Source organism: Chiloscyllium plagiosum, unplaced genomic scaffold (assembly GCF_037043375.1).
Source record: "Chiloscyllium plagiosum isolate Xiang-an unplaced genomic scaffold, Cpla_swu_hap1 HiC_scaffold_13, whole genome shotgun sequence".
NCBI lineage: Eukaryota > Metazoa > Chordata > Chondrichthyes > Orectolobiformes > Hemiscylliidae > Chiloscyllium > Chiloscyllium plagiosum.
In genome coordinates this window covers 76,666,308-76,683,330 of record NW_028270151.1, presented here as the reverse complement: position 1 = coordinate 76,683,330, position 17,023 = coordinate 76,666,308, and the positions used below count along the sequence as shown (strand labels likewise).

General features: G+C 41.9%; 1 protein-coding gene across 6 annotated transcripts in view; it reads left to right on the top strand.

Annotated features, from left to right (window-relative positions):
* The window catches only part of LOC122555777 (Rho guanine nucleotide exchange factor 4), a 473,424-nt gene that overhangs the window by 54,831 nt on the left and 401,570 nt on the right, over nt 1-17,023 (top strand). For 5 of the 6 annotated variants that reach the window (XM_043701907.2, XM_087993755.1, XM_087993754.1 and 2 more), the window contains exon 2: nt 13,554-13,589. The exons of the other annotated variant lie outside the window; for it this stretch is intronic. In XM_043701907.2, the coding sequence (XP_043557842.2) occupies nt 13,554-13,589 (36 nt within the window). The remainder of the gene's footprint in view (nt 1-13,553; nt 13,590-17,023) is intronic. 6 annotated transcript variants of the gene reach the window in all.

Genomic DNA, 17,023 nt, shown 5'->3' with positions numbered 1-17,023 from the left:
TCCCTTTGTTCAACAACACTCCCTAGGATCTTACCATTAAGTGTATAAGTCCTGCTAAGATTTGCTTTCCCAAAATGCAGCACCTCACATTTGTCTGAATTAAACTCCATCTGCCACTTCTCAGCCCATGGGCCCATCTGATCCAGATCCTGTTGTAATCTGAGGTAACCTTCTTTGCTCTCCACTACACCTCTAATTTTGGTGTCATCTGCAAACTTACTAACTGTACCTCTTATGTTCACATCCAAATCATTTATATAAATGATGAAAAGTAGTGGACCCAGCACCGATCCTTGTGGCACTCCGTTGGTCACAGCCTCCAGTCTGAAAAACAACCCTCCACCACCACCCTCTGTCTTCTACCTTTGAGCCAGTTCTGTATCCAAGTGGCTAGTTCTCCCTGTATTCCATGAGATCCAACCATGCTAACCAGTCTCCCATGGGGAATCTTGTCGAGCACTTTACTGAAGTCCATAAAATCACATCTTCTGCTCTGCCCCCAACAATCCTCTCTGTTACTTCTTCAAAAAACTCAATCAAGTTTGTGAGACATGATTTCCTATGCATAAAGCTATGCTGACTATCCCTAATCAGTCCTTGCCTTTCCAGATACATGTACATCCTGTCCCTCAGGATTTCCTCCAACAACTTACCTACCACTGATGTCAGGTTCACTGGTCTCTAGTTCCCTGGCTTGTCCTTACCATCCTTCTTAAACAGTGGCACCACGTTTGCCAACCTCCAGCCTTCCAGCACCTCACCTGTGACTATCAATGATACAAATATTTTAGCAAGAGGCCCAGCAATCACTTCTCGAGCTTCCCACAGAGTTCTAGGGTACACTTGATCAGGTCCTGGGGATTTATCCACTTTTATGCGTTTCAAGACATCCAGCACTTCCTCCTCTGTAATATGGACATTTTGCAAGATGCCACCATTTATTTCCCTATAGTCTATATCTTCAATATCCTTTTCCACAGTAAATACTGACACAAAATACTCGTTTAGTATCTTCCCCATCTCCTGCGGCTCCACATAAAGGCTGCCTTGCTGATCTTTGAGGGGACCTATTCTCTCCCTAGTTACCCTTTTATCCTTAATAATCCTTTAGATTCTCCTTAACTCTATTTGTCAAAGCTATCTCATGTCCCCTTTTTGCCCTCCTGATTTCTCTTAAGTATACTCCTACTGCCTTTATACTCTTCTGAGGATTCACTTTTTTACTTAGCCAAGCTCTCAATTTCTTTAGTCATCCAGCATTCCCTATACCTACCAGCCTTTCCTTTCCCCCTAACAGGGATATACTTTCTCTGGACTCTCGTTATCTCATTTCTGAAGGCTTCCCATTTTCCAGCCGTCCCTTTACCTGCGAGCAACTGCTCCCAATCAGCTTTTGAAAATTCTTGCCTAATACCATGAAAATTGGACTTTCTCCAATTTAGAACTTTAACTTTTAGATCTGGTCTATCCTCTTCCATCACTATTTTAAAACTAATAAAATTATGGTCGCTGGCCCCAAAGTGCTCTCTCACTAACACCTCAGTCACCTGCCCTGCCTTATTTCCCAAGAGTAGGTCAAGTTTTTCACCTTCTCTAGTAGGTACATCCACATACTGAATCAAAAAATTTTCTTGTACACACTTAACATCTCCATTTAAACCCTTAACACTATGGCAGTCCCAGTCTATGTTTGGAAAGTTAAAATCTCCTACATAACCACCCTATTATTCTTACAGATAACTGAAATCTCCTTACAAATTTGTTTTTCAATTTCCCTCTGACTATTAGGGGGTCTATAATACAATCCCAATAAGGTGATCATCCCTTTCTTATTTCTCAGTTCCACCCTAATAACTTCCCTGGATGTATTCCCGGGAATATCCTCCCTAAGTACAGCTGTAATGCTATCCCTTATCAAAAATGCCACTCCCCCTCCTCTCTCTTGCCTCCCTTTCTGTCCTTCCTGTGGAATTTGTATCCTGGAACATTAAGCTGCCAGTCTTGTCCATCCCTGAGCCATGTTTCTGTAATTGCTATGAAATCCCAGTCCCATGTTCCTAACAATGCCCTGAGTTCATCTGCCTTCCCTGTTAGGCCTCTTGCATTGAAATAAATGCAGTCCTACCTCGTTCTTTGCTTTGTCCCTGCCTACCCTAACTGTTTGACTTGCCTTTGTTCTCAACTGTACCAGTCTCATATTGAAATCTTTCCTCACTATTTCCCTGGGTCCCATCCCCCCCACCTTACTAGTTTAAATCCTCCCGAGCTGCTCTAGCAAATCTCCCTGCCAGTATATTAGACCCTTTCCAATTTAGGTGCAATCCGCCCTTCTTGTACAGAGTAGTGCATATTGATAGAAGTACAGGAGAATAAGTTGTGATTGGAGATCCAAGATGATGGCAATCTAGCACTGTTGAGCTCTGCACCATAACCTAGGCAAGGTAGTGTATTTACTGTTTTTCCCCCTTTTTTTCTGGCAATTATGGCAAAACTCGGCAGTCTTAGGTCTCCATAATTGTTGTGTATTAGTTTTGTTGATCAGGGAAGATGACTGAGGGAAAAGGGCCATGTGGATCGCAATAAACAGGGCACTCCCCTGCAGCAACGTCCGTGCCCACGGCTGCAGCATCTGCCTCTGTGAATGTTCCTGTGGACTTACCTGCACAACACACCCTGGTCTCAGACTTTATGAAACTCTGAGAGAAGATAGAATCAGCAATGGAGGAGACCCAGACCAGGCTGGAACTGATCTCAGCCACGCTGCAAAAGCATAAGCAGGGGATCCAGTGTCTCTGGCAGTAAGTGGAGGAGGTTGCGCAACAGACTGTGGCTTCGGAGACTGCAGCAGAATCCTCAGCGGATTGGGACCAGGCCCCGGAGAAAGCAGGTATGGGCCTTAGTAGAGCAGGTCAATGACCTTGAAAATCAAGGCCGTCGGAAGAACATCCGTCTGATCAGGTGGCTGGAATGGGAGGAAGAAGGCCAGCTTTATGGAGCAATGGCTCCTGCAGTTCGCGGGGCTGGAGGTCGAAGCAGGCCGGGTGCAAGTCGAGTGGTCCTACCGGGTCACAGTACGCAGACCTGGATCAGACCAGCACCCCCCACCCAGTCCCAGTGCACTAGACTCCAGCACTACAGAAATAAGCAAATGGTGTTGGAAGCTTCCAGAGCACTGAGGAAGGATCAATAGACCCTGATATACAAGGGATCAAAAATTATGTATTTCCAAGTCTTTTCTGTGGTTGTGATCTGAAAGTGGAAAGCCTTTGAAGAGGTAAAGAAGAGGCTGAGAGACTTGAATATTCAGTACTCTGTAAGATATCCGGCAGAGCTATGTTTCATCCATGGCAGGTCCCTGTATAATTTTGACTCATCAGCAGTATTTCTGGACACTTAAAAATAGACTGGCTCATTCAAGTATTACGGACAATAGTGTTTTCTTTGTTTTCAATGTGGTTTACCTGGTTTTGGTCTTTTAATATGTAGGGGTCCTATTTTCTCTTCTTTCTCCAATCCCATTGTCTTTTTTCTAGTATTCCGTTTTTTTTTCATCTCTCTGTTGCTCTGGGGTGTGGGGAGAGGGTTAGTTTTTTTAGCAGTACTGGGGTCAAAGTACGGGTGAGATGGGTCGAATGCCCACTTCTAATTTTCTTGTTATAAGATACTTTTTTTACTTTGTTTTGTCTGGGTTTGAGGTGCTACTTCAGCTGGAAGGAGCCATGGAGGGGTTAGTGGGTAGTGTGAATTCCCCCCGTGGCCAAAGGGGAAAATCTCCTCTTATTTGTTTTGTGTTGGTTTATGTAGAAGTAGTTATTAGAAGTTTTGCTTTGGTGATTTTTGTAGTTGTATTTTCTAGTTTATATGAATCTTTTACTGTTTTCACTCAGGGTGTTATGAGTAGGGTTCTTCCTCTTGGGGGATCATGGTCTGTCTCAGGCAGCTATGGCTAATTGTTTGTTTAAATGATGCACCTGGAATATTAAGGGGAATCATTCTCTGATTAAGAGAAAGAAGATACTTTCAAGCCTTAGGAAAGAAAGGGTCGATGTAGCCCTGCTGCAAGAAACCTGTTTAGGCGATAAGGAACATTTAAAGTTACAGCAGGGATGGTTTGGCCGAGTGTTTTTCTCGTCCTTTAATTAGAAAAGGAGATGAGTAGCTATATTCATCTAGAAGAATCTCCCATTTCAGCTGTTAGATCAATTTAAGGATGAATGTGGACGGTTTGCGATCCTCAAAGCTTTAATACTTGGAGAGGAGTACGGGATTTTGAATGTATATTGCCTCCCCCGGCGCACCCCCTCAAATTTTTAATGGATGCACTTCTCAGGTTGATGGCCCTTGGAAAGTGCCATACAATAATAGGGGGAGACTTTAATCATCTTATGGACTCCAAGGTAGATAGGATGCCCAGGGGTCTCACGGGCATATCCCCACAATGCAGACAATTGGTGGACCTGAGTGGGGAGTTGGGGCTGGTGGAGATGTCTTTACCCTGAGGGTAGGGACCTTACCTTCTTCTCTAACCCACACAAGTGCCACACTAGGATTGACATGTTTTTTGCTCCACTGGCATTTTTGGATTTGGTGCTGTCCTGTAGAATTGGGAAAATAACCATTTCTGATCATGCAGCAGTGCATCTGGATGTTAATGCCAAAGGCAATGGGACAGGCTGGTGGCATTGTCGCATGGATCCTTTCCTCCTGAAGGATAGTAAGTTTACTGAGTATTTTTCACGGGAATTTAAAATTTTTTTGGATATTAATTCTGGTATGGCCAGTAACCCGTTGTGCTCTGGGAGACTGCCAGGACTGATGCAAAGGGTTTGATTATTTCATACTCGGCGACCCATAAGAGGCAGAGGGGAAAGCAGCAGCATATGCTTGAGGCCTAGTTGAAGGCAGCAAAGACGACAAACTGTGATCAAGTTGCAGCGGATTACAGCCCTCAGGGCTGCTCCAAACTCTGCCTTCACCCAAACAACAAAGAGGAAGATCTCCTTTTGTGAAACAGAAGTTATTTGATATGGTGATAAGCCGAGTAGATACCTGGCATATCTGGCCAGGAAGGACAGTGCCCCCAATCTGTCACATCCATCAGAGACTGTGCTGGTACTCTCACTTGTGATTCCCAAAAGGTTAACGTGGCATTTAGGAAATTCTATTCTGTGTTGTACCAGTCGCAGGGCTGTGAGGACAGGTTGGTGAAGCTGGAGACCTTTTTTTTAAGATTTTGGACCTCCCTGGTGTAACTTCAGAGCAGGCATCTCTTTTAAATGTCCCTCTGACAATCCAAGAGGAACAGGAGGCTATGAGGCAGCTCCAGAGCGGTAAAGTGCCTGGTCCAGGCATTGGATTTCAGAGTGTGTTTTATAAGGAGTTTATAAACATGTTGGCCGGGCCAATGTTGGAGATGTACAATTATTCGTACAGTCAGGACTGCCTCCCATCCTCTCTGAGAGAAGCAAATATCTCTCTTGAGAACTTGAGCAGGAAAGCCCCAGAGGATTGTGCTTCATACAGGCCTAAATCACTATTAAACTTGGATTTCAAAATTTTGTCGAAAATGCTGGCTTTGAGGTTGGAGAAGGTACCGCCCTCCATTGTAAAGGAGGATCAAACAGGTTTTATTAAGATTACAGGTCCTCTAACAACATTAGAAGAGAATTGAATATGGTCCATGTATGCCAGCAAGGGTTGATTCCGGGTTAGCTAGTCTCCCTGGATGCAGAGAAAGTGTTCGACCGGGTGGAGTGGCCATACCTCTTTAATGTCCTGGAACGATTTGGTCTTTGGCAGGGTGGGGATCTTTGCCAGGTGGGTGCACCGCTGCTGTTTACATTAGTGATTGAGCCATTGGCAAAGGTTATCCGGAGGGACCACAATATAGATGCTCCGGAGGTGGGATCGGGGGGCATAAAATTACCCTTTATGCTGATGACGTTCTTTTTCTAACAAATCCGACAATTTCTGTGCCCTGTTTAATACAAGTTATTGATTTATTGGGTTCTTTCTCGGGTTATAAAATCAATTTTATAAAGCTGGAGGACTTGGCTGTGGAGTGTTTTGTCAGAGTACCAGATCTTGGGGCTGGAATCCGATTCCCTTTCAGGTGGTCACAGGGAGGTTGCCTGTATTTGGGCATTTTTATTGCTCCAGCTTTTGATCAATTATACAAAGTTCATTTTGTGCAGTTGCGAGAGAAGATAAGACGGGACCTTCAGCACTGAGGCGCTTCCGATATCATGGTTGGATAGAAAAGTTCTGGTTAAAATGAATGCTATTCCTTGTTTATTATATCCCAGTCAAATGCTCCCTTTGAAGCACTATGGAGGCTTAACAGTTGGCTCAGTTCATTCGTCTGGCATCACAGGCGATCCCTTATTAAGCTTACTAAATCGCAGCTTCTGCAGGGGTTGGGATATGTGGACTTCCCAGATTTTAAGAAATATCAATTAAATTCCCTATTATCATATGAGAGGGTGTTGGTGGAGGGTTGTTTTTCAGACCAGAGGCCTGTGACCAGTGGAGTGCCACAAGGATCAGTACTGGGTCCACTACTTTTTATCATTTATTTAAATGATCTGGATGCGAGCATAAGAGGTGTAGCTAGTAAGTTTGCAGATGACACCAAAATTGCAGGTTAGTGGACAGCGAAGAAGGTTACCTCAGATTACAACAGCATCTTGATCAGATGGGTCAATGGGCTGAGGACTGGCAAATGGAGTTTAGTTTAGATAAAAGCGAGGCGGTGCATTTTGGGAAAGCAAATCTTAGAAGGACTTGTACACTTAATGGTAAGATCCTAGGGAGTGTTGCTGAACACAGAGACCTTAGAGTGCAGGTTCATAGCTCCTTGAAAGGGGAGTCGCAGGTAGATAGGATAGTGAGGAAGGCGTTTGGTATGCTTTCCTTTATTGGTTAGAGTATTGAGTACAGGAGTTGGGAGGTCATGTTGCGGCTGTACAGGACATTGGTTAGGCCACTAGTGCAATATTGCGTGCAATTCTGGTCTCCTTCCTATCGGAAAGATGTTGTGAAACTTGAAAGGGTTCAGAAAAGATTTACAAGGATGTTGCCAGGGTTGGAGGATTTGAGCCATAGGAAGCGGTTGAATAGGCTGGGGCTGTTTTCCCTGAAGCGTCGGAGGCTGAGGAGTGACCTTATAGAGGTTTACAAAATTATGAGCTGGGCATGAATAGGATAAATAGACATAGTCTTTTCCCTGATGTGGGGGAGTCCAGAACTAGAGGGCATAGGTTTAGAGGGGAAAGATATAAAAGAGACCTAAAGGTCTCTTTTTCATGCAGAGAGTGGTACGTGTATGTAATGAGCTTTCAGAGGAAGTGGTGGAGACTAGTATGATTGCAACATTTAAAGGGCATCTGGATGGGTATATGAATAGAAAGGGTTTGGAGGGATATGGGCCAGGTGCTGGCAGGTGGGACTAGATTGGTTTGGGATATCTGGTCAGTATGGACGAGTTAGACCGAAGGGACTATTTCCATGTTGTACATCTCTATGACTCTATGATTCTATGAGACTGATTGATTGGGCTTGCCAGGACCCAAGATCAATTTGGCTAGACATTGAGGCCTCCCAGGCAAAATGCCCCCTCATAAAATTGTTATTTATGGACAAGATGAGGACTGTCATGGAGCATTGCAGAAATCCGATTGTCCTTAACACATGGACAATGATGTGACAAAGCAAAGGCAATTTTATATAAAACTTCCCTTTTACCTCCCATAGTAGGAATGTCAGGATTTTGGCTGGGATCAATGGATTCTGGCTTTAGGTTCTGGGAGTCTAGAGGAGTTTCCTGTTTAGGAAACTTATTTGAAGGGGAGGTCATGAGGTCTTTTGATCAGCTGAGCCAGAAATATGAACTGTCTTGTAGGAACCTGTTTTTCGTTATTTTCCAATTAGGGACTCCATACAGAAAACAACTGCGTTATTGATTAATCTCTATAGTCTGATGTGGCAAGGAGGATACTTTGGTCCACAGATACTCTCTTGATCAGTACCCTCCACCATTTATTAGGAGGTAGTGTCTCGAAGGACATCGAGTGGCTGTGCAGGATCTGGACTCAGGAATTGAGGGTGGAGATCTCGTCTGAGGCACGGGAGGACATTTGGGAGAACGTGAGGAAGATTTAAATTTGTAATAGGATGCAGGCTATGCAACTGGACACAGGGCTTATTTGGCACTGGAGTGGCTTGCGAAATTTAAGAAAGCAGTGTCTCCAATGCGTCTTCAAATGTAAAAGAGATTTTGGTACTCTTACTCATTGCTTATGGCCATGTCACAGGCTGTGTAGTGTTGGGGACTATAGCAAGTGTATTGAAAGGGGTCTTGGGAACTGAAGACAAGGTAGATCTGGTGTCCCTTCTCTTGGGTCTGCTGAATTTGCGCATGTGAAGAAACTGTTTAATATTCTCTCATATTGTGCAAGGAAGAACATTCTGACGAGCTCGATATCGGAAAATTCCCTCGGACTTCCGGGGTGGCGTCAGTTAGTTATGGAGCACATCCCCCTAGACTTCCTCTCAAGTATGGTGCACCAGAAAACTGAACTCTTTTACAGGATATGGCAGCCCTTTTTTAAACTATATAGACACAGACTTGTCAGCTATATTGATTAGGGCCTTTGTGTAGCTGTGAGGGCTGTGTCTATATAGTTTAAAAAAGGGCTGCCATATCCTGTAAAAGAGTTCAGTTTTCTGGTGCACCATACTTGAGAGGAAGTCTAGGGGGATGTGCTCTGAGAGGAAGAATTCTGAATAAATATGGATATACCAACTCATGCTCCCAGTGATGGGGAGCTTCGGTGGGGTTGCACTGAGTGTTGTAAATTAATTTAAGTCGATTTACCTCAGTTCAATCCAATTTAATTTAGTTTATTTTGTTTAATTATTTATTGAATTGTAGGATGGGTTGATTTTTAAAATTGTTATTTTTCTTTTAAACTGTGGAGTAGCGTAGTTTATTGTTATAGCGTCCATTTATTGTTGTTATGTTACAAGATTGTTATACTATTTTGTAGTAATTGTATAACTTTATAAAGAAAATTCAATCTTTTTTCAATAAAAATATTTATTAAAAAAAAGTTGTGATTAACATACCAAAGGTGCCTCAACATATGTAGAATCCAGTTTTATTTACAGCACCATAGGCACTGGGAAGAGAGCTGACTCCGAGATAATGTTTTAAAAAATTACAGTAACAGATATAGAAGAATGGTGACTTATGGAAGGGGAAAATCAATGATTAAGTTGAGAAAAAACTTTACCTTAACCAGCAATAGGAAAATTCTGGAAAATTATATCTGAATTCTCATCATGACGAGCCAATGCCAAGGATTTATTAGCAGTGAACCAACTTTTACTATGCAGAGTGTGATGCACGTATGGAGTGAGCTGCCAGAGGTAGTGGTGGAGGCTAGTACAATTGCAACGTTTAAAAGGATCTGAATGGGTATATGAATAGTAAGGGTTTGGAGGGATATGGGCCGGGTGCTGGCAGGTGGGACGAGATTCAGTTGGGATATCTGGTTGGCATGGACAGGTTGGACCGAAGAGTCTGTTTCCGTGCTGTACATCTCTACGACTCTATGACTGAAATGACTGCAGATCATAAGAGGCACTGCAGATAAGATTGTTGTTTCTGAGGCAGGTAGCACCTGATTCAGTAGACCTGCCTTGGTAGAATGTGCAGGGACAGAACCAAATTATAAGGCCAGGGAGGGATGGGGTAGAGGAGGTACAGCATAGATTGGGGCCCGCTGCTTCGGGAGCAAATTGAATGTGACCGCATGGAGGCTGCCGAGTGCTGAAGAGGGCAGGTTGGAAGGCTTACTTTGGTTCTCAAGTCTGTCCCAGAGGTTTGGTTAAATTCACTTTGCTATGCACACTTAGCTGAGATCACATGTACTTGAGAGGATTATGTGGGTAGAAGTTTGTTGGTACAGCTGGACACTACCTTGAGTTTGCTTGGTTGACACCTTTTGTGTTTTTACAGTCCGGTGGCAGGGAAACGTTGGAGGAAGGTTGAAGTTATAATATGTTATCCCTTCTGTAATTACTTTGTTTGTTGGCACAGGATTAAAAGGTGTTAAATGCTTAAAGATTCAAATATTATTGATATTTCTAATGGTCTGTTTGATTAACACTTTGATCGTGTTATAGTTATTTTCAAAGGATAGCAAATAGGTGGTTTTTCTAAGCAGTTTCATGCATATTATTGTTATTGGAGGATTCATTGATTCTCTGAAGTGTTAATTGAATAACTTGGACACAGATATCCATTAGTTGGCGTAGAGTATGAGGAACAATTATGGTTAAGAAAAATGAATTGCCATGGGTAGTATAGTGGGTCATGGGCATGAGAGGAGGTAAGCATTGGCAGAGAGTAGGTATGATGGCATGGGCAAGGCCTTCTGAACTTGCCTTTCACAGTGGTTCCAAAATCTAGAGCACAGTTCATGATTCCTTTAAAAACCATGAGTTTTGTCATGGGGAATCAGATTCAACTCTGTGAAAACTGCAAGGGCTAGAAGATTCTAAAGCCGAAGATGGAGTGGAGAGGTTCACGGAGCTGTGTGAGGGATTGCTATTCACATCCTCATCTTACATCAGCAAATATTGGAGTCACAGGAATGGGACCAGGTGACCTGGAACATTGGTAAGGCTATGCCGTCCCTCTAGCCTGCCTTCCAGCAGCTATATGCAACCTTGTTTGTACTTGTATTTTAGGTGGGTGGCACGGTGGCACAGTGGTTAGCACTGCTGCCTTTCAGCGCCAGAGACCTGGGTTCAATTCCCGCCTCAGGCAACTGTCTGTGTGGAGTTTGCACATTCTCCCCGTGTCTGCGTGGGTTTCTTCTGGGTGCTCCGGTTTCCTCCCACAGTCTAAAAATGTGCAGGTTAGGTGAATTGGCCAGGCTAAATTGCCTGTAGTGTTAGGTGAAGGGGTAAATGTAGGCGAATGGGTCTGGGTGGATTGCTCTACGGAGGGTTGGTGTGGACTTGTTGGGCTGAAGGGCCTGTTTCCACACTGTAAGTAATCTGACATTGAATTATCTTTCTCTCTCTCTCTCTGAACAGTCAATTCCGCCTTCTGCCACTGTGTAATTAAACTTCTGACATTTTTGACTATCACTCCAACAGCCAACATTCTAAAATATTTGTTTATTAGACTTGGGCATCACTGACTGGTTCAGTGTTTTCGAGTCATCCTCAGATGCTCGAGAAAAGACAATGATGAGTCAACCTCTTGAACTTCTCCAGTTCAAGTGGATAGGAACACCTATAGTAAATACAGGAAGGGGATTCCAGGCTGGAAAGACTGTCAGTCCTTTTTTAACGTTCTCACCTTTGTTTGTAAAGTAGGAGCAGAAGTATGCCATTCTCCTCCATTGTTCAATGTAATCCTGACTCTTGTTTGTGTTTTGTATTTGACATTCTCATCTACTTCTGATGACATTAAAAACATTTAATAATCCTCATTTCACAGCCTTCTGAGGCAGGAGTCTCAACGTAAAATAACTGTCTTAGGAAAAACAATTCTCATCATCTCTGCCCTAAAGGATTGCTGATAATTTAGAAGCACAGTGTGCCCTGGGTCTGGATGGACCTGTAAGAGAAAGCATCCTTCCCATGTCCACCTTGCTGATGCAATTCATGGTCTTATATGCATCAAACAATTCACCCTCACTCTTCTTAAACTCCATTGGATACAAACTCAGCCTGTCCAACCTTTCCTCAAAAGACAAACTACTTATTCTATGTATCAATCCAGTAAACTATCTTCAAACTGCTTCTAATGAATTTAAGTTCTCCTTTAGATAAGCCCAAAAGTGCAACAGTATTCGAGGTGTGGTCTTACCAAATGCTCATATAACTGAAATATAGAATAGAATAGAATCCCCTACAGCCCAACATGTCCACAATGACTGTCCAAAGAGTAACCCACCCAGACCCATTCCCCTACATCTACCCCAAACTAATACACCTAACCAACACATCCCTGAATATTATGGGCAATTTACCTAACCTTCACATCTTTAGATTGTGGGAGGAAACTGGAGTACCCGGAGGAACCCCATGCAGACATGGGGAGAATATGCAAACTCCACACAGACAGTCGCCTGAGGTGGGAATTGAACCCAGGTCCCTGGTGCTGTGAGGCAACGGTGCTAACCACTGAGCCACTGTGCTACCCCAAATATAATAAGCTTATTTTTATGTTCAATTCTTAGTTTTCCATTAACATCCATGATTACATACCGTTCTTGCATACCAACCTTTTGTGACTCTTACATTAGAACAATTATATGGCTCTATATCTCCCAACTCCACAGTTATTCTCCATTTAAGTAATACTCTGCTTTATCATTCTTTCTCCCAAAGTGAACAACTTACAATTATCTGGTTTAAAAAAACACTTTCCCAGCTTTAAAAATGGCAAGTCAGACAAGACCAGATAAAAATTGATTTTCCTTATCTTATTCAGTGAACATAAATTGTCTGTTCTCTGCGTTTGACCCTGACGTGTCTGAGTCTAACCTAATTCCAGTTATTCACTGACAACAGCTGCTAGTTGTAAGACTTCTTTGTTTGGTGAGTGTTGTCTCAGTTGCCTAATTGCATGTTTTTCTTTCCCTGATATTTTCCTTCAACTGATCTGTTTACTACAAAAGCAGTTTCAACAGGACTCAAGCTTAGAAGCTGTCATTTCCAAGTGTCTGCTCCACTCAGTTGGTGCCCTTTCCATCTCTAAATTGGAAAACTGTGCATTAGAGTTCAATTTCAACTTGAGTTTAGGATTCGGGTCAGTACTGAACCAAGAGAGTGCTGCATTCCAGACATGCTGTGCTGAGATGAACTGTTAAACCAAGTTAGGGTGGATGTGAAAGGTCCCCTTGTATCATTTGAAGGAGATCTTCCTGGTACATGAAATTACATTTATTTTGTAACAGTGTACAAACATTTGCAGCTTTTTGCCTATGTAATGACAGCAATTGTATTTTTAGGTAATTCTGTGCATGTGGAATATGAGGTATTACTGAGGCGACAGTCAGGACAGACTTTCCATTCCTGTACTGGATTATTTGAATCTTTTATTCTCAATATGTTTTCTCCCTCCTCAATATACCTCCTTCAACTGTACCCAGCTATACAACTCAGCACCAGAACATTTTTTAGGTGATTTATAAAGACAAGTACTTTCTTAACAAGTTCTTGACCTACAAATGGCTTGTTTTGTTTTCATCTATTTTGTTGACAGAACCTTCAATGTTCCACTTCACTGTGGCTGAAGCCACCAAGCAAAGTTGTTTTTAATAATGGGGCTCCTCAAATCAATATAATGTGGGGGAAAAATATCACTTGTTAATAAGTGTCTAAGCAGGTACATTAGATTGTCAGCTTGGGTGTAATTGTGAAAATATAATTGCTTAATGCCCCTCCATTGTCAATAATTTTGAAGGCAATTTGAGATATGAATGCTTTATTATTTCTGAAAATTTAATACAGTGATTTTCTGCCCACAGCGAGCAATAGATAGGAACTCAAACCTTCAGCATCAGGTAAGAAGTCTTTTTTTCTCCTTTGCCTCAGTGTTGAGAGTTAATGTGGTCTCATGGTATTCAAGTTCTCCTGTGTCAGCTTTGACCTCTTCTACAAATGTATTTGCTTCGCTGTTGCTTATGTTTATTAATCACTGTCTGAAAGAAGGACCGCTCCTGCTCAAGTATATAGTGACGAACATGATACAATTTGCCAAAAGTTATTCAATCAAGAGGTAACAATTAGTGCATTGATTTAAAAACTACATGTTAATTGTTAATGTAAAGGTTTGTTGTTGCCAGCAAAGAAAATAACTTAATATGTAATATTTATATTGTACCAATCATGGATGCTTAGCCAACTATTATAAAGGACACAATCACAGCATTGTTACAAAGTAGAAGGTGGCTATTTGGCCCATTACATTTGCACCAACTCTCTGAATGAGCATTATCACTTTAATGCCATTTTTCCTGTTCCATTACCCTGCACATTATTTCTGTTAAAGTAATCACCAAATACCCTCTTGATTACTTCGATTGAAACTGCCTCCATCATATTTGCAGGCAATGCAATACAGACATGAATCATTCACTGTATGAAAAAGGTTTTCCTAGCGTCATATTTACCTCTTTTGACAACTGGTTTAAATTGATGCCCTTTTGTTCCTGGTCAGTTCACAAACTCAACAGTTTCTCCCTATCTATTCTGTCCAGTCCCTTCATGGTTTTGAAAGTGTCAAGCAAACTTCCATCATTTTCTCCTCTCTGAGGAAAGCAGTACCAACTCCACCAATCCATTGATATCATTGAAGTTTCTCATCAGTGGAACCATTGCTGTAAACCCAATCTCACTTTCTTCATTGTATTCATATCTTCTTATTGTGTAGCACCCAGAACTGTACACTGTACTCTAGCCGAGTCTAACTAGCGTCTTACATTATTAGGTTCCCTGCTTTTATATTGTCTATCATTGTTAATGAAGACTAGAATATTTAATGTTGTATTAAGAGCTCTTTCCATTTATTCTGCTACCTTTAATGACATGCACATATATGCCCAGGTCTCTTTCTTTTCTCCATGCCGTTTACAGTAGTATCCTTTAATTTATCCCGTCAATCCATGTTCTTTCTCCCAAAATCTATTATCCTGCACTTCTCCTCATTGAACTTCATCTACCACCTATTCACCCACTCCGCCAACTTGTCAGTATCCTTTCAAACTTCTGCACAGTCATCCTCACAGGTAACAATGTTCCAGCTTTTGTGTTCTCTACAAAATTGAAAACGAAACTGCTTGATGTTTTTAGTTATGCATTTGCGCTGCTTCATTTCTGGAAAGAACTGTCAATTGTATGGAAATAGTTAATAATTGATTGGGTACAGGAATCACCATCCACTGTGAGGTCATGGGAACTTGGGCAGAGTAAAGATGATGCTTATAAGAGACAGACCTGAGGCAGTTGTGTTTGTAAAAGTTTCTGCAGTAATGTAGGTTATATTCTTGTCATTTGCAAATAGTTACAATGTTGCAATATCATTCATAATGTTTACTTAACAAGATACTCCTAGTTAAACCAGCAAGATGGCTATCCATATCCATGGGATACCACTTTGGGATTGAAGGGACGAACACACAATAGCATCAAGTACACACAGCCAGGGAACTGGGCTATTCCTGTTTTTCCTAAGACTCATTTTGCATAAAGGAAGTTGGTAAATACAGAGTCATTCTGTTTCATGGGAAGCTGATTAAAGAATAGCAACAAGTTCTATCAGTTCTCTTCCTGCTCCAGCCAGCATTCACCTTCAGCCAATGCTGATAGGCAGAGAATAAAAGGCATGGGACATGACTTTTAGCATTCTACCAATAGTAGGCAAAAACACAGGTGACCTGTTTTATCTTAGGCTAATTGAGGCCTTTAAGTGTTCAAGTAACTGCTTAAAGACCTGGTCATGCTTGTGCTGGTGTTTTACTATCCGCGGAGATTCAAATATAGTCTGGCAGCCTCTGGACTGATGGGGATGCATCTGAGCACAAATCCAGTTATTTAGCCAATTAGAACATAGAACAATACAGCACAGAATAGGCCCTTCGGCCCACGATATCAAATCTATCATTTCTGGATATTAACCTACTTGCCAAAGCAATTTATCATTGTCCAATTCAACCCATTGAGGAATATTCTCTAAAATTAAATTAAAGAAGGCTCGAGAAAATCTATCTAACATTACTTTACTTTATTTATCCTTGATTACTTGCCATTTTGTCACATTCCCAGCATTCCAAAGCAGAGATTATATCCACCTGTGCTTATTCATCAACTCAATCACAGTCAGTTATCCAAATCTTTGTGAGGGAAGGAGAGAACAATTTAATCCCTATTTGCCTTTCATTACATTTGTACTAAAGCATTTCAGGTACCATAAGTGACTTTGAAGTGCATTATAAACAAACATAATTAAAATTTCACACATCAAGATTTTTCAAACAGTTGCTGTGAACAGGTCCCTATGCAATGTTCCCCAATTAGTTACAGTTCCAAATAATCTAAATGTTAAGCTCCCAGGTGAGGAGGGATGAACTGGCTCTCATTCTTTATTCACCCCCTCATTTGTTTGCTACAAGGTTAATTTAAGGAGCAGAATTTGGCTATTTGGCCCATTGAGTGTGATCGCTATTCGATCATAGCTGATATGTTTCTCAACCCCATTCTCCTGCTTTCTGTCCATAGCCCTTGAATTCACCTAACCAGTCAAGAACCTATCCATCTTTCTCTTAAATACACTCAATGATTTGGCCTCCATAGCTTTGCGTAGCAATGAGTTCCATAGAGTAACACTCTCTGTCTGAATAAATTACGCCTCATTCTCAGTTCAAAATGATCGTCCCTTCACTTTGAGGCTGTGCCCTTAGGTCCTTGTCTCTCCTATTTGTGGAAACATCTTTTCCACCTCTGCTCTATCCAGGCCTCTCCGCATTCTGTAGGTTTCAATGAGATCCTCCCTCATTCTTCTGAACTCCATTGAATACAGACTAAGAATCCTCACCTGCTCCTCGTATGACATTCCTTTATTCTCAGGATCATTCTTGTGAACCTCCTATGCATCTTCTAAAATGGAAGCACATTGTTCCTTAGAAACATGGCCCAAAATTGCTCACAATATTCCAACTGCAATCTGAACAGAATCTTATGTAGCCTCAGCAGTGCATCTCTGCTCTTGTATTCCAGACCTCTTGAAATGAATGCCAACATTACTAGTGCCTTCCTAACTCCCATTAGAAGCCACATGTTAACCTTAAGAGAAGCCTGAACTAGGACTCCAACGTTCTTTTGTGTTTGATTTCCAAAGCCTTTCCCATTTGAAAATGATCTATGCCTCCATTCCTCCTGTTAAACTGCCTAACCTCAGACTATCCCACTTTATATTCTGTCTGCCATTTTATTGCCAACT